This window comes from Cyprinodon variegatus, unplaced genomic scaffold (assembly GCF_000732505.1).
Source record: "Cyprinodon variegatus isolate N-32 unplaced genomic scaffold, C_variegatus-1.0 Scaffold1148, whole genome shotgun sequence".
In the NCBI taxonomy this organism is placed as follows: Eukaryota; Metazoa; Chordata; class Actinopteri; order Cyprinodontiformes; family Cyprinodontidae; genus Cyprinodon; species Cyprinodon variegatus.
In genome coordinates, this window is record NW_015151601.1 from 154,571 (window position 1) to 175,997 (window position 21,427).

Below are 21,427 nucleotides of genomic sequence, written 5' to 3' on the forward strand. Positions count from 1 at the left end.
GATAACTGTAGTGAACTACATATATTATTTGACAGTTACAGTGAATTTAAGGCATGCTCAAGTTATTAAGACAAACAAGTTACAAGCCAAGTCGAGACATCATGCTTTCCTCAACCTTAAAAAAAAAATCCCACCAAATGATAGCAGCAGTGCTCTGCACGCATGTCTCGGCGTGCAATCTAAACAAAACAGCCCAAATTCCACTGTGATTCTATTGAAGCCCAGTCATTATTTCCTGCTTTGGAGCTGAGCTGGATTCTTGAGGATGTTGTCGGCATGTAACCCTTTGGGTGGGAATCACAATAGGAAGCAAGCTGCAGGCCATGAGTTTTATCTGTACACCATTATATTATCAGGCACAGCACCTGGCACGCTTGTCTGTTCACAAAGCACACAGTTATGGCTGCAGGTCCAAGACATTGCTTTGTAAAAACGTCCTCTCAAGTAAATAAAGGTGGGGGTATGTGACAAAGTTTTGAGTAGAAATGTAGTCACTAGAAAAATGATAATAAGCAACACGTTTTCTGTCTTGTAACTTAAACTGGGGAGAATTCAGGGATGGAATTTAAAGATGATATAATTTCAGACCTCATACTTTACAATCTGAGTATGTGTGTCTTTGTTTTTTAAGACACAATTTTAGATTAATTCAGTTACTGGCCAAAAAAAAAGCCAAAAGCAATGCGCTAAACACCAACCCCACTGGCATTTTATTTACGGTTGTGACTTTTCTAGAGCTGCAACTAACGATTATTTTGCAAATCGATTAATCTGTTGATTTTCTTCGATTAATGGAGTAATGATCAAATAGCAAAAGGTTCCTTAAAAGAAGGCTTTTTACGAATGTAAATCAGGTGAAAGTAAAACTTTTCAACTTGAGGAGTTCTGTGGATAGAACATATTGACAGACGAAAAAGATTTTTTTATCTTAAATGCAAAATGTTAACTTTTTTTTGTTTTTTTACGTTTTGGTATAATTACTGTTGCTCTGTCAGCTAAAGGCAGGTTTTAGAGTCTCTATACTCCAGTTAACGATTAATCGATTACTGAATTAGTTGACAATTATTTCAGTAATCAATTAATCGTAATCACGATTATTCTGATTAATTGTTTCAGCCCTACACTTTTCTTCTCTGAAGTTTGCTGTCTGCTACCTTTATATGGAACGGTCAGGAGTGGTATAAACAAACCATCGGGTTTGCACCTGTCAGGTGTGCAGGCCGTTCCAAAGCCGATGAGATAAAAAAACCAAAACAATTACTATATCCCCCTGTTTAGTTTTAGTTATGGGAGCACTGACTGAACAGGTCTGTGATTACGTTTTCAACACGGTTCATACCTGATCAGCAACTCTGAAATGTCTTTAGACCCAAGATGGGACCATTAAAACAGTTTGTAAGGGCTGCTGATCTGTAATCATTTTTCTTGTTTTTTTTAACAAAGCTCAGAAAAGGATCTTAATTAAGAAGCAGGCAAATGGTTTATTTTACCTCGTGTCTCTGTATAAACATTTCAATCACATATACTGCTACAAATAAAACCCTACAAGTCTTCCTAGACTCTTCGTCTATTATTTTGGCGTATTTTAAACAAGGACATTGACTTTTTTTTTTAGTTAGTTGATGTCATATGGCTGTTAAAATAGTCCATAACACCAAAGTTTTTTTTTTTTCTTAGCATGCTCTGTGGTGTTTTGGCTCATCCAGACTAAAACAATGGCTTCTGCTTTTCTATATTGATCTGAAAGAAATTATTTCCCAGCCACTCATTGTTTTTTTTCAGACATTAGTCTGTTGCTGTCACAGGATTAAAAAGCTCGATGTGCTGCATTTGATTGCAGTATACATAATAAACTGAGTCATTTAGATGTTGATTAGAAGCTTAAAAATAATTGTAGTAAACGTGATGAAGCCTTAGCCCCAGTCACATTACAGTTCCACAATAAACACACAATAATAAAACCCCCGTTACTGATCACTTTGAGTATTTACATCATACAAGCTGATCCACTGAGATCAAGGAGGATCAAATGTTTTGATAAGAAACTGTTAGGGGAACCAAACACATAAATGCTCTGTGTGCAGTCATTAAGGAGGGAGGCGATCCGTATTGCTTTAAACAAAAACAAAGTTTAGTTATGCCATAGTTTGTGTGCTGTCTGCATCAGGTTTTGCTGATCAGTGTATTTCTTTAATCTGATAAATATTGGAGGGTGAAACACTGTTTTCTGCTCTATGCATACCTGCAAACTGTCCCATTATTCCACCTTTTAGATATGAATGTTGGGTTTATAATTACCCTACTCCTCCCCTGAGGTGAACCAGTAGATGTAATATTGCTGGGTTGACCAGAACCTTTACATTACGCTTCAGGGCCTTTCTGTTAATGGTATCATAAACACACATTAAGTCACTGAATGAAGGAATAATCTGAGTGGAGCTTCAGTAAATCAAGTTCTGGCAAGAGAAATGGGCCCTATTATAAGGACAGGGATGGATGCCTTAAACATCTGATCCAAGTCATTGATTTAAAGACTATTCTACCAAATGGGAGGAAACATTAGTAACGTTTTAATTAACAAAGTTAATAAAAAACAAAAAGGAAAAGTTGATTCTGAAATTATAAATAGCACATATAAATAATTTAGTTTTTACTGACTGACTTAAAATAAGAAAAAAGTTGTATTTTGATTTGATGTCACACACAGACAAGAAAGGCTCCATCTTTTGTTTTCTTACGTTTTAGCTGTATTTGTGTGTGTGTGTGTGTGTGTGTATGTATATATATATATATATATATATATATATATATATATATATACACTCACACACCCTATTATGATATTAGAAAGTCCAAAAAAATCCAGACATCTGCACAGAATCTTTTAATTTATTTCTCTCTCGTTTTTTAATTAGTCCAACAAGAGAAAGAACTAAACTTTTTAAACTTATGACTTTTATAGTTCATTCAGAAACTTGTAGCAAGAAGTTTCAGTTTATCAATTAAACTTGCAATTTTTTTTCCTCAGGACTCAGCTCCAGAAAACCAGTGTGCCCTTTTTATCAATTTGCATTTAGGAAGAACAGATTCAACTCTGCCTTGAGTTCCTGAATGTTTGGCAGAAACATCAAACTGCACAAGTCATTCCAGAGGCCATGGACGAAATGTTAATGCTAAAGGCTAGTTACACATCTGCCATCCAGCATGGCCAAGCACAGAGGTCCCTTTTTAAGAGAGCACAAGCAACCATTTTATATGTGTCCTTTTCTGGGGTAACCACTGCCAACGAGCCAGCTCAGAGAACTTCATGGGTGTTCGACATTATCCACTGGGTGATATTCCACATTGCAGGGCAAGACTTTTTACGCTGTTTAGAGAAAGAAGATTTTGTTGTGCAGAGTGATGCAAAAGGCAGCGTAGAGGCGTTGACATTTACGATGTGTTGAGGCGCTGTGCTGGGGTTGTAGGAGCAGGGCCACCGCTGATAGACATAATCAGGGGGAAGTATGTGGTTTCTACCAAGCCTATGAAACATCCTCTCCTTTTTTTGTTTTGTTTTTGCATTAATTTACATACCTTAACCGTTGCCTCGTCTTTTTCAGCACAGGTCCATGTTCATGGAGACAGAACTACCTCTGTGTCTCTAGGCGGAAATGTATGTGTGCCTGCTGTTGTTTTGTACTGATCTACATACATCATCGTACTCATCTATGAACAGCTGAATGTTTTATTAATTGGTTTATTCATTGTGGTTATCCCAACAGTTATACTTGCAGTTACAGCAGATTGTAGTAATGCACAAAGGTAAAGAAACAAACAAAAGGAAAAAAAATTGTGGTAAATGTCATTTTTTTAAATGACAAAGATGTCTTTATGGAAAGTAAGCTTAAATACTATTTAATTTAGAACTGACTGAGGTTTGTGAGGGTGGTTGTGTTGTCAGAGGACAAATATGCGAGATCAGTGTCTTGCAACACATAGTTTGGTGCAACTCTGCTTCGTTATGGAAAAAAAAATGATTCTCCTCGTTAAAGAGCGTTTCCCTCAGGGACACTGTGCCGTAACCTGAACTTTTCATTGATTCTGGGTATTAAACTTCCAGCTGAGTTTTTGAGCACTTTAACTAAAATCTTCAATTTTTTTGCATTTAGTTTTTATTAATCTGGGTTTTCTGAGCGATTTAAAAAGTAACGTTTTGTTTTTGATCATGTCTGTTTAAGTCTATTAATCAGGGAGTCCAAAGTGTTGTTCATTGGCCACTTGCAGCCCTCAGGAGGATATATTTTCAGCCCCTGATCATGATTTCCAGATGGTACACTGTTATGCAATTAATGATCTGGTAAATTTTTTTCAAGCTTTTTTTGTGTTGTCCTAATATAGTTGTATTAAAGAACAAAAGCTGAAAGAGGTTTATTGGATCTCTCTCCTACAAAAAGCTCTGCTTACATATATGCAATGAAACATATACCACATCTCTGCAAAATGAAAAATTTATAAACAAAAGAATTAAACTCAAATAAAAAATATTGAATCAGGTTTATACTAGTTTTGCACCAAAATCAGTATCGGGGCCCTAAAAAAGTGGTATTGGTAACGGCGAGTCCCAACAAATAGGGCACCGATACCATTTTGAGAGCCAAAAGTTTATTCAACTATTGTCACACATTCAAGGTAGGCAATAAAAAACTTCACTTTGTATTAGTCTTTTTCTTTCTTCACAAAGACAGGCAGCAGCTTCACAAAGCCATGATGGCAATTATTTTACATCCAAGTAGTATGCAGTTGTTCATATATACACACACATCAATTTCAAACAGTCTCGGTATCGACCGATATTGCACAGCCAGGTGTTGGGTATCAGTATCTGGGCCAAAAAATGGCATTGGCACAACACTAGTTTATACCACTTAAATAAAAACCACACAAAATTGAACAAAATTAAAACAGTCGGTATGTTCTCTAATCTGTTTATAACCGGTAGATAAAGCATTATTTTGTAAATGTTATATTTTAAATCAGAATTTTCCAAAGTAGAAATCAGGAATTTTTCTGACATTTTGCTCTTAATATTTAGTTGATTATGTATCTGAATTTTTTTCATAGAGTCATTAATTCCTAAAATCCCTTGTAAACATTGTGGCTCATGTGGTAACATCCAGGTTAGCATCTTGGCAAAAGAGTGAAACACTTTTAGCTTATTAATACCCTGTGGTTTCACTTATTTCTTTAACTAGTGTTACTATTTATGAGTGTAAGAAGACCGGTGGTGCATTCCAGAACAATTTAATGGATAAATGTACTACGTTGTAAAGGAAGTTGATTACCTTTCAGGTAATAGCAGAGCTATACACAGTTAGCGCTACCTTCTGCACAGGCTCACACACTAAGCTAGCTGGGAAGGGCTGCTTTATATTTTCTTTTACACTGTTTACACTGAGGTTCCATTGGATGTGGAGCCAGTGTCAAAGGGCCATGCTGTGTACCTGGTACCCTAATCCATTGGGAGTGTTTTCACTGAATGGTTGAACTGTGCTCAAGCCAGGATTGCATCATTGTGCTATAGTGGTGTACCTGTAGGCTTTAAATAGAACAACAAACCAGGTATTTGGCTAGTAGCTTGCGTCTCATGGGTCTCTCTTCTTTTGTTTGGATCGAGTTTCGATTTTTGATTTGTTTAGATTTTGAGTTAAAATATTCAGATTTTGTAATGATACTGCCACCTGTGGTCAAAACACAGAAATGCAGCTCTCCCCTGCTTGATCTCGTAGCTCGCACTCATACGTGGCAATTAATTTTTTTTTTTTTGTGAGTTGCGATTGGTGTCTGAGCTTAGCTGGTTTCTACTGAGTATCCATGAAATTCATCTTGAATGTATCCATCCATCCATCCATCCATCTTCCTCCGCTTATCCGGGGTCGGGTCGCGGGGGCAGCAGCTTGAATGTAATGCTTCAATTTTTTGTGGACCTATTCAATATTAATGCGCATGACGTCACATCCACCAAACTGCGGGAACTTTCCACCCAGAGTAGATTCAGGGAAATAGGCTACAGGCTTATAGATGTATCGGCGCTGAACTACTGAGGTGTCAGTCTGCTCATCAAATGATGTTTTAGTCACAGTCTAATAAAAATGCAATTTTAAAGATATTTTTTATTAAAAACATGCATAATGTAACTTTAATGCTTGTGTCATGTATTATGGCATATGTATACCGGTATGTCTTTTAACATCATGAAAATATTTTTTATTACATAAAAGTCCAGAAAATGTGATCCACTGTCTGCACGTGTAGTCTTTCATTTGTAAACTGGAGAGGACCCACTTTGCTTTTTATCAGCTGACTTTCTGCGTGAATGATCTGTTCTGCTCTAGATTGATGTGGTGGCAAGCAGCAGAACGCATCTGGGGCACTTCAGAAATGCACCGCGGCGCACTCTGTGGTGCGGTTCTGAATCGCCACAGTCCCTGCACCTAGCTTACATACTGTTTCCACATCCAGTGTGACCGAGGGCTGAGGCCACTGCGCGTCAACATGATTAGAGACAGAGTCTCTTCTAGAGGAATCTCTGGCTCAGATTCTGTTCTGCAGCTCAGTAAGAAAGCTTAGTCAAACACCCTCAGTTTTTTTTTCTCTCTCTCATGCTTATTGATAAATGAAAATGCAAACTATAGATCTTGGCAAAATCTGAGGTATTATAACAAAGTTTGGATCCAAGTTGAACAAACACTAATTTAGGAGAAAAATGTAACGGTAATGTATTTGCACATCTGTTTTTTTGTTTTGTTATAGAACAAAATGTTTGGATACCGCTGCCTTAAATAGTCTCGGTTATACCCAGATTTTATATACATCTTTAAATATCTTCTTGGATGATGGGTTGTACAGTCTGTATTTAGAAAGGGTCTGCTTAAAAAAAATCTGTGTAGCTGTAAATGTTTGTTCTCTTATTTTGACTGTTTGAATTTGGTAACCCCTTTTTATTTACATTCAGTTTAATCAGGGTAAAATCCATCAAATCAAATGTGAACCTGTCTTTTTGTTTACATTCACCTAGATATAAAAAAATTATTTGAATACATTTTGCATTGCATAAAAAAGATTTACACTCCTTTTTGTCTGTTCTCCAGAAAATGTGTAACTTGTTCATTCCAATAAATATGTAAGAAATATGTAAGCTGTTTCTTCGTACAATAAGAAATAGTTTTGTAACATGCTGTTGTGTGTTTTATATATTTTTTTAGACTCCAGGTCTCTGGACTGATGAGGCAGCTGAACTGGGAAGTCCTCACCAGCGGTCCGCCTCTTGGGGGAGCGCAGATCATCTGAAAGAGGTATTTTAACTTGTTTTGACCTTTCGATCTTTAAGGTCACTGCTGATTCCTACAACTAACAAGTCATTATATTCACACAGCTGCTTAAAGAAAATATTTCTGCCATTCTTGAGGTTCTCCATTTACTTGGCTTGTTTTTATTTGTCAGAGTCTGAGGTCAGCCTAAATGTTACTCTCCTGAAAGTTGGTTTCCACCCCTGTCTATCTGCTGGCCTTGGCAGGCCATCCAGCTAACCACATGGACTCCATCCCTCCAGACCACAGGCTAAATTTAACCTCCGTCTTCCCTCTGTTCCTGTATGACTGCAGTGTGAATCTCATTATGGACGGTTGTTTTTTAAGCTCTGCAGGAGCTCCTTACAGGGCTGAAGGCAGTGCTCAGTTGGCTATGTTTTTCAAAGTAAGCTAAGGAAGTTTTTTTTTCCTTTAGAGCTCCACCTGATTTGGTATGTTGTAAAGGAAAAACTGTTTTTGCATAGAATAGGTTATGGAGCTACATGTTTTATGAAATACAACTGCAATAGTTTCTATACCATGACTTCCTCTTTTATTTAAGCATAACTCTTAAGTTGATGCAAATTCAGCTGCTTGAAAAAGACAATCCCCGGGACTTGGCCTGACAATCAATAACCCAGAACAGCCAGGAAAATCTTCCTTTTCTCATCAACTAAGATTACACATGGGCTGTCTGGACTTGTCATTATCGACTGCTTCCACTAAGTGAATGCTGTGAGCTGGATTCTTGCTCTCTAACCTTTGCAATTTAACGTGTGGGAGGACATTTTTGAAAGGAGCACGTCTCTTTGTTGACTGTGTTGCCTGGAGTACAAGATCTGCAGTGAAGAACCACACCTTTGTCTGCACAGCACAACCGTGTCTGTTGGTCCTACAAAGGGTATCCTGTTGTTTTGCTGATACTCGGCCAGATGTAGAAACACCCACTGACCCAACTTATTTCATCACCAGGCATGTAAGACTGACTCTAGAAATATTCTGACTTGCATCAACACTGAAGTCGAGTTTGTTTTGAAACCTTCAGGTAGCAGCAGAGTCTTGCAAAAGCACACATCACATTCGGTCATAAACCTCCAACTGTTTTATTGGGATTTTTTGTTAACGACCAAAACTAAGCAGAAGATAAATGTGAAGTGAAAATAAAGATTCTCAAATTTTCTAGCTTTTTTTTTTTTACTAAATGAAAATCTAAGTAGTGTCTCATTAGTTTGTCTCATTTAGTTTTAGTAAGTCTGTTTGGATATGTCTCTACTAGGTTTGCACTTTACGATTTTTTGTCTCTGCAGAATAGTTTGTTTTTTAAGGTTGGGTGATCGGTGTCCTCCATTTTTATTTACATGTCCCATCCAAGGCTGCTACTGACAGTCTAGCTAATCAATGTTTTTTTATCGCAAGGTTTTTTTTATTGATAATTTAATTGCAAAAGTTGCTTTATATGAGAATTTCAGAATTTGAACCAGCTAAAGAAGAAACTCTGCCTCTTGGGGAGCATTGAATAGAGCCCATTTACACCACACACATTTTCAATCTAAAATTCAAAATGCATATTTTGTACATACAGTTTTGGATGCATAACTGCCCTGAGTTGGTTATTATTTTAGCAAATGGCATGTTTTCAAGTCTCTATACTCCACCTAACAATTAATTGATTACTAAAATAGTTGTTTATTTCAGTAATCCATCATCATGATAAATTCTTTTAGGTCTTGTTTGAGCTCAGCTCCCAGTCATAAGGCAGCTTATAACAGGTTGTCTTCCAGAATTTACCTGTTTAACTACATCCATGTCCTGTCTTGGTCAATAGATTTTATTTAAGGTTTTTAGGGTAAAGGGGACAGAATAAAAAAAACACAGCAAAAATGTTTTTTTTTTTTTTAAGCCATGTATTATTTTCCTTTTGCTTTACAAATATGCTGTCTTATTTTGTCATATAAAAATCCCCCCAAAAAGTACATAAAATTTGTTGTTGTAATTTAACAAAACATGAGATAAGTATTGACGTTGATGTCCTTTTGCTATAATAAACCTTTTTAATCCATAAATTCCACTAAATATTCTGCTTATTTAGATTTATATCATGAAATAGTAGCTTGTAGCTTCTATCATAAGTTTTTCATGCAGTGGTTGATGATTGTGACCTGCTGGTTTACTGACTTGGTCTTATTTCCCCTTCAGCAGATTGCTAAACTGAGACTGCAGCTGCAGCGCGGCAAACAGGTCACCCGGCAGAGCAAAGACAGGGAGCAGAGCTCGCTGCAGCTGCCACAACCGGCACAGCACAGTGCTGCATGCCAATCACAGGTAGGTTTCTCATGTCACACGGCTCTGTCATGCACTGTTGAGGTAAAAACATTTCCATTCACTCAAATTAGGTGGTGCAAGATTTTATCCAAGCTGCTCCGATATGATAAGGGAGCTAAGCAGTTTGGATGAAAACACTGAAATGAAACGGACGGTTACAAAACTGCAACACAGCTGCTGAAGATTAGAAAACTGCAAACAATTTAGTTTAGGAAATCATTCTCCATAACCTTCTGTTATCAGCAAATATAGTGAAGTTCTGTACCAATAAATTCACATACTTGTAAGTTATTATTAAGTTAATCATATCTATAGGTTAAGATTTATGTATTTGTAATAAGTGAAAAAAAATATCAGAATATTTGTTAGAAATGTATGATATCTGTTGCACTGACTTAATTAAACATGCCAAGTTGATGTCAGCGGTCACTGAAGTCAAAAGGAGACTGAGGACGGGGAATGTGTCTGGGCATGCCTTTCCCTCTACTCAGCAGCTCATTCATTAGCAGATTTCCACCCAGGAAGAGAGAGACACTGAACTGCTTCACAAACTAACAGGAATACTGATATGTTTGTAACCATAACTCCCGTCTTCTCATTTCAGCCAGGATCTGGTTAAAAACAGCCCTCTAACCTAGATGTATGCACTTTATGGTTCCAAACATATTTCGGACACTTCCAGTCATCATTATGCAACATCAACGATCCACTTCTGTTTACATGGTGTTTCATAATATAATACATGCGATACAACTTCTGTCTTAATGGTTCAGGAGACCAAAGCACCCAACACATTCAGGAGGAGAATACAGATCCCACACAGCAACCGAATATTTACTTATCTATAAGGGACTGTCACTAGAAATGTTCTAAACGGCTCAGAGAAAAAACAAAACAAAAACATAACAGTAGATGCCGGTGTCTTTGTGTAATTATTAAACTATTGAGAAATAAGAGATTGCAGTATAATAACCACATCATACTAATGAAAAGGAAGGTAAGAAAAAGCAGATAGCACAGGGCTTTGAATGCTGATGTAAGTCTGTAAGGACGCATCGTTTTGCATTACATTGCGCTGATGTAGTCAGATAAAATGCTGCATGACTGTCCACAATGCTTTGAAAACAATAATTTATGTATTTTATTTAGTAACACATATGCAAGTGGCTCAATTCAGACTTTTTGAAAAGTGAACATTTTGTAATATGTACATTCAGACCCCTCGCATCGGGACCTCTGCTGTAGAGCACATGGACAGTACTCGGCTTTAAATGCGATTCATAATTTAAAGAGTTGCTTCAAAAATATATTTATGTGCATACTGTATAATCGTTAATCAACATAGAACAAGCAAATACATTGATGAATGCTAATTTACCGCAGTATTGATAACTGTTTAGCAACAAGCAATTATTTTTATTCATAAATATGAATCTGTACCTGATGAGTTATCACTTCTTCTGGGGGTATCACAATTCTTCAAGGAACATTTAAACCACTACCTCAACTAACTGGCAGAAATGATTGAGAGGTGTATAGGTTGCCTGGGGAATGGGATTATTTTTTAATCTAGCTCTAAAAAGGGCTTAATATTTGAAAACAGATCCCATAATGGACAAATCTCATCTTCTGTCATAGTACAAGGGAACTTCATCAACTCTAACGTCAACCCCGGTGCACAAGTCGCTCATATGCAGAGTGCCGAGCAGCGTGGAGGGGATCAACCATGAGCTGGAAAACGTATTCATAAGAGACGACTGGGAGCCTGGCTTGCAGGTAGAAATTTGTGCTCGCACCAGAGATATATTTGGCTATGAATTGTAATAATTTACTGGACAGTGATGGTTATATTGCAGCGCTATGATAAAATCATGTAATGTTTTACTCACAAAGTTTAATATCTGACTAATGTGATAGATGGGTAGGAATGTTCACAATCTGCCCCTAACCACACAGAAGAATAACCATAGAAAACAGTCTCCGAGGATCAGTGTTTGTAATCAGTCGTGGAAAAAAAAGGCTTTGAGTCACACTGACCTCCAACACACTTCTGTGATTCAGTTGTGACACAATTCTGCCTCTGCACAAGTTTTTTATCTCTTTCACAAATCGATAGAAAGAAATTTCCATATTGGAAGTAATTTAGTTCACAGCCAGAGCAGAGGTGGGTTCTTAAATGATTTATTTAGTTGAAGTGTTTAATGTGGGCATCTAAGAGGAAAGATGGTGGCATCGCAAGTGGATTGATAAGGTTGCTGAAGGTTCAGACTGTCAGGAAAAGAAGGAAATGAAGTTCAGCAACCAAAGAGGCCTAGTTAAATAGCATGTTGGGTATACAGACAACATCTTGTCCTGATGTTGAAAATGAACGACAGGATCTGGAATAATTGCACATTATCATCCACTGGCCTCATGTAGGCCTACAGTGCAACTCCTCTATAAGGAAAGTCACTGTGTGTACAAGAAATTTCCTAATCAGAAATGTGTTTTCCGATTTTTAAACACCAGTTTTACAAAGCCCTGACCTGACTATAGATTTTTTTTTTTTACTACATTATTATTTTTTTACTTTTAAGAAAAATAGGAATTAAAACTAGTATTTTTTCAATAAAATGAAATCATATTTTTCCCGACGTAGATTTAAGTTTCAGAGCTGATTCTTTCTGTTTTAAAGAATATCTGTTTTTGTACATATTGCAGCAAATAATATATATATACTTGTTTAAGACAGTTTTTAGCTCACACTAAAACCTTTGGAGTTTTAGTTTTTTGCACAGAAAAATGTAACGTGGCACATATCTCAACAGATGTTATTTTTCTATTAGGGAATTTTAAAGTAAATTGTGTTTTTTAAAGTTGAGCTGAATCCTTGATTCAGTGTAGGATTTTTTAAAAATATTTTTAAACTAAAAAAACCCTAAGCAGCATGTCTGTAATTGGGTGTGTAGTATCCATATCAGGACCAGAGGTGACATCAAGCCTTATAGGTTGAGAAAGCAGTCCCTGTTACACAGCTCTGCAGTTCAACTGGGTGTTTTCTAATGTTTCAGCTTTCCTTTGCTATTTAAAAGTCAGCTATGCCTTAAATTTATGGGACCCTGATGGTTTCATAATTGTCCCCTGATGCCTACTGTCATTGTGCCAACTCCTTGCAAATTCAGCTATGTACAAACACCTCCCTGCTCGGCATCTATTTCTCCTGGGCACTTAAGTGTGCAAAAGTTTTGTTGCCAAGTGAATGTCAACATTTTACACATTGTCTCAGAATATGAGGCACACAGCCGAACTTTTTGAATTGCTAAAGGAACTAATAAACAATTAATAGTTGCCAAACCTTTCAACTTGTTAGTCATGCTTAAGATTTATTAGATTCATGCAAAGACAGGCTTATAAAGTTAGTTCTTACATATATTTCAGTCTCCTGGAGTTAACTTGCTTAGAGGCCTGTAAATAAGGGCTGATATGAGGTTGTAAACCTTGGCAGGGCTGTGATGCTCCACACCCACATGGCTGAAACCCACAAACACACGCACTCACCTACAGATTTACAGCTTGCTGTGCACTCTGCCTTCTTCCTGCTCTCTCCTTTCAATCAGCAGAGCCAAAGCTGCACACAATTCACCTCCCGCTGTTCTCAAGCACCATCTGCTGTGGTGTTTGCTTCTCCAGTATCCCTTTAGACAAACACATCAGAGGGCTTTTAGCTGGAGATGTTTTAGGATTTGGAACATTTTCGATGGCGTTTTGGATTGAATGTGACGTCATGTAGAGAGTGAGCTGTTTGACTGAAAACCTCTCCATCTGTTGGTATCAGTACTTGAATTACTCTCTGAGGGTTGTGGAGGAAGGGCTGTGTCTTCTTTAAAAGCCTGACCTCTCTGCCATGCTGGGAGTCACAAACTTTAACGCATGACTTCTCACCATCTCCTTTTTGACCTTACAGGCCATGGAGGCGGTGGATGGCCGCCGCCCCCCCTTTCCCCCGCACCGCTATAGCAGCAGTAACGGTGATACACGTGACACAGACACTCAGGCCCCGTCAAGTGGTGAATCAAGCCCATCTCCCCTGCCCTGCAGCTCTGACCTCCTTCACTCCCCTGATGGAAGTCCCTGCTCCACTGAGGAAACAGATAAAGGTAGGCGTTCAGTTAAAGTGGAAATGAAACGGTTAACCAAACTACCTTAATTCATGAAATTGCATCTTACTTTTTTCTATAAAATGAAATCAGATTTTTCCCGACATAGCTTTAAGTTACCAATAATCAATCATCTTATCAATAAATATACGGTAATTACAAATGTGAAAAGTATAAACATAAAAGAAAAAACAAAGCATTTTTTTGTGAGGGCATCGCCATGTTGCAGTGCTGCAAGCAGCTGTACCTCACAACCGTAAAACACATAAGCTTCGTCTTTCTTTGGCATGAAGAAAGACGAAGCTGAAAGGTACGGAGCCCCTAAAGGGACATGGAGGGGAAAAAAATTACTTTTGCGAGATCCCGCAATAGTTTTGCGAAAAAAGTTAATTTTTTCCCTCCATGTCCCTTTAGGGGCTCCGTAGAAAGGAACCTCGAGCGTATTACATAATTATTGATAATAGGAAGACGCAATTTCATGAATTAAAATAGTTTGGTTAATCGTTTCATTTCCATCTTAAACTGATCTAGCTGAAATGTCCAGTAAAAGAAAAAAAAGCAGGGATCAAAGATTGGTCTGCTTTTAGACTGAAATTCAGATAAACAAATATATTGTTAACAATATAATCACTTGATGGACTTTTACAGAACATTTAGAGATTATTTTTGACTTGCTTAAATACATGTTTTTGAACTTATTGGCATCGATGGCTGTTTAAAAAAGAAATTAAAATCCAACATGGTAATTTGAGAATACATACTTGGTGTGGATATTCTACACATTATGAATCAGATTCCTAGAATGAAATCAGCTCTGCTGTTAATGGTTTTTATGGCTCCTTTTTATGACAGCAGTTTAGTCTTCTATAACATTTTATTAGGTAGGAGCATTCAGAGAGAACAAGTTTTAAGCATTACCCTTGCACACACTCTATAAATTCAGATTTCAAGGTCTTCTCTTATTTTGCCTCTTCGACTCAACTCAATTAGAGGTAATTAAATTTTTGATAATAATTCAATTTGATTAATCTCAATCTGGAGAAACTTGCCATTGCATTTAACCCATCTCCTTGGGGAGCAGTGGGTTGCCATTGTGTGGCGCCCGGGGAGCAGTGTGGTGTTACAGGTCTTGCTCAGAGACCCAGAGTGGAGGCTGTGGGGTTCAAACCGGGTACTTGCAACCTTTTCAGAGCACAAGCGCTGTTCTAACCACTAAGCCAACACTCCCCCTGAAGTCCGTCTTATATCAAAGTCCGTCTTTGATACAATATTGACTTTTTTTAAAGCATTATATGTGTGAAAGGGGATCTTAAAATATATTCTGTATTTAACAGGGAGTCAATAAAAGGGTCCTTAAATAGGAGAAATATGTTCTGTTTTTAATTTCCAGTAAAAGCCCCAGTAGAGTTTGGGAAACGCTACATGTTTACATTTGTGGTAGGATGGAAAAGCATTTTTCCTGTATGCAATGCAAACAAGCCAGAATGTACAGTTTGGTATGGAGCCCTAGCAGTAAAAGTGAGTGAGTTTATAGATATTCTCCTGATTTATTTATGGTTAATTTGAATAAAGATCTATCTTGCAGTTTTTTTTATGTTTCTCTGCATTACACACCTGATTCAGATGACTTCAGCTCAGCAAAAGCCTGTTAATCAGTCATCAAATGAAATTACCCGTCTAATATTATTTCTTTTGTTGACAGTCACTTTAGCATGTGTTTTTCAGGGCCCCCTTGGTTTGGAGTTATTGGTTTTAACGTGGGGTTCCCTAATTGCATTATGAACACCAATATTCAAGGACCCTGACCTGTCAATTTTGAATGCTAATTGTTTTAAAAGACTTAGTGTTTCCTAATACTAGTATTAGGATATATTTCCTAACTGCAAGTGAGGTATTACTCTGTTATGATTGAGGACTGAACTAAAATGGCATTGACAGTGGCTGATTTTCAGACCTTTGCAGCGGTAGATAAGATCAGGAGATAAGGTTGGTTTCACATTTAATGATTGGTTAGATACTGAAGTTTTCAGTTATAAATATGAAGAAACGTGGATGAAAGTACTATAAAGTAGTGAAAGAGAGGGACACAAAGAGTCACACATGGAATAGAAAAGCTTTTATGCTTTATTTTTTGGGGGGTCGAGGGTAATAATAGATGCACAGATTCAGGAAACTTGCAGTTTTAGTTTTCATAATAATGTTTCTCCATATTTCCACTTTTAATTATTAATTTAATAACTAATAATTTAATTCTAGTTGAAAAGTTCAACTGAAAGAAACATCATTAGTTCATTTTTTTTTTCTTTTCTTTAGTCCAACTGCTTTTAATGTTCTTTCTTGTTTCTGCATCATTTTTTAAATAATTTATTCTTTTATTTTTACTTCTACTTGCTCTGATTGTGTTTTATTTTCCTATATTTTAATCATGTAAAGCACTTTGCATTGTCTTTGTACTGAATTGTACTATACAAATAAATTTGCCTTGCCAAATTTGCCTAATAATCTGAAAAGGCCTCACAAGCATTTCCTCCGTTTTCTGTTTTCAGACAACGGATGCAGTTCTCCTCTCCCCAAATTCGCCACGTCGCCCAAACCAAACAACAGCTACATGTTTAAACGGGAACCACCAGAGGGATGTGAGCGGGTCAAAGTGTTTGATGAACTGGTGTAAGTAGAACCAGGATGCCTGTCCATCATTTCAGGTGTTTGGATAAAGTAAAGGTTTTAGAACATACCAAATGCTCTAGCCCTGAAAAGAACCTTCAAGGTACTCAAGAAGATAAAGTTGTGTTCACACTGAACACATTTTGAATGTCAGAAAGGCGTCTAACACCTCAACTTAGACGCCTGTTTATATTGAAGTCAGACGCTGTCAGACGGTTTTATTTGCTTTGACGAGTTATTAAAAAAGTAAACGATGCAGTTTATCAGGATTATGATCCCAAATAGAAATATTCTGTTCTTGTCCGGAGCGGCAGACCCGCCACATACCGATGGGTGCCAGAGTCCCCAGTTAATGCTTTCTGAAGCTCGCCAGGTAGTCAGGGTTTTCCAGCTGCCGTTTATAGCGACTGAAAGTAAATATAAAGAGTTTTTTAGATTTCTAGAAAAAACTATAAGCACCAGAATTTAAAAATCAAAAAACTTTCCCTGGCAGGTTTTGCGAATTTTAGTTAATGCGGGTATTTATAAACTGTAGTGGAGTAATAATGATCAGCACTCCCTCTTTTCCTTGTGCATAAAACAACCCAATCTCCTGGCTTTTTAAAACTAGAGGAGTTTGACCTCATTATACGTATATACATTTTTCATAGTTTAATGCTTACAGCATTGCAGAAGCGATCACTGCGTGCATGTAGCGTCCGTCTCCAGACAGCGGCTGCATCAGCTTCTCTGACACTCTGCATCCAGCTGCAGAAATGGATATTTGCCAACTGTAGTGTCAGCCGCTCTAGAGGCTCTTCACACGCATCAAGCCAAACGTGCAGCATAAAACATGTGGAAAGATTAAAAACACGTCGGGCAGGATGAGCGTAAGGCATTGCGAGATATCGTTAAGCCGCCTGAGGCGCGTCATTATAGACTTTTCATATAAACCGGATGCACTTCATTCAGCCTGTTATTTGCTCCAAGTTTTTTACTCTTTGTTGTAGGCAGGTCACATGAACTACAGGCGTTTGAAAAATGTTGAAAATACAACTTCCATTCAGTTTTTTTTATCTCTGCTTTTTAAAATGTATTTAAAAACACCTTAATGATACTAAATATAGCTTATGGTGAGATGATATTCAGTTTCATTGAAGGGAGAAAGTCCAAGAATATGGTGCTTTCTCTGGTTTGAAATATACAGGATATTTGAGTTTCTGATTTGCTGACCACTTCACCCATCTCAGCAGAGTATGGAATAAAAAAGAAAAGATTGTTTTCAATGTGAAGGAGCAGCAAAAAATAAAAAGAAGCCGACTTACGAACGTCCTGGATGTCCTACGTGCATCTTATGTGATTTTACACTGGATGTTGTTTTGAGACATCAGTACCAGGGATCTGGTTTTTCTTAAACTTTACATTTATCTTCTGCTTTGTTTTTTATTACTTTTGTTGATACTGCTTTCAGGGGATGAAAGAACAAACCTCCATCCTTCCCAATTATAAATATCCATGTCTCAATTCAAAGCTGAAATTCAAAAGGACCCTGATTTTGGACTTTAAACTAAGACCTAAAGCAAAGTAGTGGCTTTCTAATTGGATCATGAATTTGTCATTTTCCTTTTTTTCTTTCCTTTTTTGTTTATGATGACCCCTTGACATCCAAATGAATTATGTTATTGCATAAAAACTTTATTTTTCCCTTGATTCTTACTGGACAATAGGATTAAAAGAACGTTGCTAACTAAATAAATGTGACACTATAATCTTGTTTTCAGTAAAAACAGTCATAATGTAAGTGTAACTTGTTTTTCTTTTCAGCTCTGGCAAATCAAAAGGCTTCCCTCTGTTCTCATGTCCCGACAAAAACAAGGTGAACTTCATTCCCAGGGGCTCTGCCTTCTGCCCCGTCAAACTCCTCTGCTCCTCGCTGTTCTCCCCCATCAGCCCCAGTTTTCATGTCAGCAGCGGCCACGCAACTCAGGTGACCCCATCTCAGCCCACGGGGCCAGGAGCATTTTTGTCCTCCCCAGAAAGGAGCGTCGACCTGAGTGTTAGCCTGAGGTCAAGTGTAGGCACAGGCGGCCAGAGCGCTGACGCAGGAGACGGCTCAGCGCATGTAGTCCTCACCAGCTGGTCCTCAGGTATTCATGACCAAACCACATACAAATAAAACATTGCAACTAGCCTGGTAGTTTGGAATGGGAAAAAAAAAGGAAGAAAAAAAAAAAAACAACACAAAAAAAAAAATCACACTGATAATCCTAACCTTAGCCAGTAGGGGGTGCCCACGGCTCTGGAAATCACAAGCGCCCTTTGAAAAGAGTATCAGCGTCCTGCTGCATGAAACTTCCTGTTAGGATTGTTGTTTGATGTTTTAGGATTAATACTCGATGTTTGGGCATTGTTGCTGACCTTGGTCATCAGCCTCTCTCCTCCCATCCCTAACTAACCTCCTCCTCTCCATCCCTTCTTATCCATCATCACATATAGCAGAAAATCTTTTGCTTATTCTGCAACAAATAGAACTAAATAATTAAATTATATGTAGCGTTGGCAATTTTATGAAGATAAAAATAAATAAAAAAATCCAAAATTGTAACCTTGCAATATCAGCTAAAACTGCATCGTGTTCATGTTATCCAGCTAGCTTATTAGCTGTTCAGTGTTGAAGCTAATACACATATGGGAATTCTTATACTTTACCAAACTGTGGCTGTTAGGTTACAGGGCGTTTTCTTTTGCTCACATGTATGTTTGAACGTACTTGTTGCATGTTGGTAAGAAGAAAGCAGCAGTACTTGTATGTAGTTGTCCATCAACGGGTTTTTTAGGGCCAGGCCTAAACATGTACACCTAGTGTTATTACCAGCATAACCGGATGAGCCGAGCACAAAATGCAAATACGAGCTGTTTAATCAGTGGCCAGGAAACCAACCACAAACAAATGACTTTCTGATTCCCTTTTTTATTGGCCTTCCCAGTGTAAAGCAATAACTCAGGTCAGTTAGAAAGTAAACGGTGTGACTGCATTACCAATACCCAGTTTATCTATTTATAGGAATATTTTGTAATTCCCTTTATTTTTTATTTTATTTTATTTTGTTTACTTCCAGGAATGGAAGGTTCATTAAAACTGAGTTGTTTTTTTGTCAGATTTTTGACATTAAACCTGTTCAGGTTGAGCTTAAGGTGCCTACGACACATTCCAGGTTTGCTCTAATGCAAACCCACTTAGCTGCATAAGCTACTTTAACCTTCATTTGAATTGAGAATTTTCTAATAATGTAGCAATGCTATTCCACGTGTACCAAAGCAAAATACAAAAGGGCACAAAGACACAGTCACATTCGGGATGTCAGGGCAATTTTCTGTGCCTCAATGTTTGTGTTTTTTTTTTATTTTTTTTACTTCAAGGAACTTAGTGACGAAAGAGGCTCTGGGTTAATTTACCACCTTCAGAATCTGTTTGCCCATTTTATACCCCTTAATACTATTGAATACCAATGTATTTAGAGAGAGATCCTATTTTTAACAGCTATTTTTTCAGCTGTGTTCAGACTTAAAGCTTATAATAGTTGTATATTTAGTTCAACAGTCAAAGTGAGTGGCAGGATAATTACAAAATCTGAAAGAAGAACAAAAGAGAGCCTAAATAGTTTGGAAAGCCAAACTCTGGTGGCAGTACGTTACATATTGTCCACTTAAACAAAAAGAAGCAATGGCAGAGTTTTTAGTTTGGATGCATAAAGCTTTATAAAGCAATTTTTTTTAAGTCACTCCTTTAAATTGACATTTGATCCCTGATCAAATCATAAAAAACTAAGGGACCTTCTGCCAGTAGATGCAACTTATCAGAGTCACTTTAACACATTTCCCTATATATAAGGAAAACTTTAAATTCCAGGTTGTTGGAAGCGGGTTTGAGCAGGCTGCTCCCTTTAAACTTTCCAAAATACTACAACAGAGCAACCCATTAAACGGGTTAAACAATCTGTGCTCAACCCATAAACATTTCAAAAACAACTGCTTTTTATTAATTAGCCCAAGCCTTAGCACTTACTTGGAAAGGAAAAGATGATCACTGTTCCATTCTGTATACCAGTTTGTTAATTAAAACAATCAGAAGAATGTGAAATTGGATTTTGTTTAGCAAAAAAAGAAGTGCAAAAAGTAGAATGTATTCCAGTTTGGGTTATATAAATAAGTGTAGATGTTTGACAGCTGGTATTACAGCAGGATTTTCAGCGCGTTTTGGAGATAATAAAGCATAAACACTGCAGGTTTATGCTAAGGACCCCTGATTGAGATTTATCTTAAATGCTTTGTTCAAACAAAAAGCAGGATAACATGTGGGACACATTCCTCTCTTCTGAAGTCTGTTCAGCCTGCAGTTTCAAGAGTTTTGACTGTCATTCACAAGCATGTTGTGCTGAACATTTAAAGAATCATTTGCTGTTGGCAATAATGAATCCATTCTTCAGTGTTTTACATGTTTTTGTGTAGATCTTGTGTTTTTTTTTTTCAATAAAGAAAACAGAAAAGCCTCTTTTTGAGTTGATATGTTCTCTTTTTTTAAAGGGCATCGGTACACACAAGGACAAACCAATCAGCATTCATTACATCTCACATGTTTAAAGCAAGTTAAGGCTGTTCATATAGTCGATCATAATGAAAATTAGAGCTTAGCAACACAGAATAGAAAATGGCATAAAGGTTGGTTGTTGTATACTTCAGACTCCAAATAAGTCTTATCTGTGTATACGTTAAGGCTTTCATGCTGAGATATATTTGTTTATGCTGCATCATTGTCAAAGTTAGAACATACTGTTGATATATTGAATCCTTCTAAATATAAATGTTTCCCAAAAAGAGGAGTTACTGTGAAACGCATGCATGTTTAATGTTATTTGGGGGGGAAAAAAGGCAGCGACATCAACAGCATAACTTAAAGCAAAAGCATGCTAGTTGGACAAAGAGAACTTTATGTAAACA

General features: G+C 37.3%; 1 protein-coding gene across 2 annotated transcripts in view; it reads left to right on the top strand.

Annotated features, from left to right (window-relative positions):
* Positions 1-20,449, top strand: part of LOC107101760 (glucocorticoid-induced transcript 1 protein-like) — a 32,103-nt gene extending 11,654 nt beyond the window's left edge. Inside the window, exons 4-9 of one of the 2 annotated variants that reach the window (XM_015400803.1) lie at positions 7,245-7,334; positions 9,525-9,650; positions 11,289-11,426; positions 13,594-13,786; positions 16,333-16,453; positions 18,254-20,449. In XM_015400803.1, the coding sequence (XP_015256289.1) occupies positions 7,245-7,334; positions 9,525-9,650; positions 11,289-11,426; positions 13,594-13,786; positions 16,333-16,453; positions 18,254-18,605 (1,020 nt within the window). In that variant the 3' untranslated portion in view covers positions 18,606-20,449. The remainder of the gene's footprint in view (positions 1-7,244; positions 7,335-9,524; positions 9,651-11,288; positions 11,427-13,593; positions 13,787-16,332; positions 16,454-18,253) is intronic. The other variant, XM_015400804.1, reaches the window with a different exon arrangement.
* Positions 20,450-21,427: the final 978 nt, after the last annotated feature.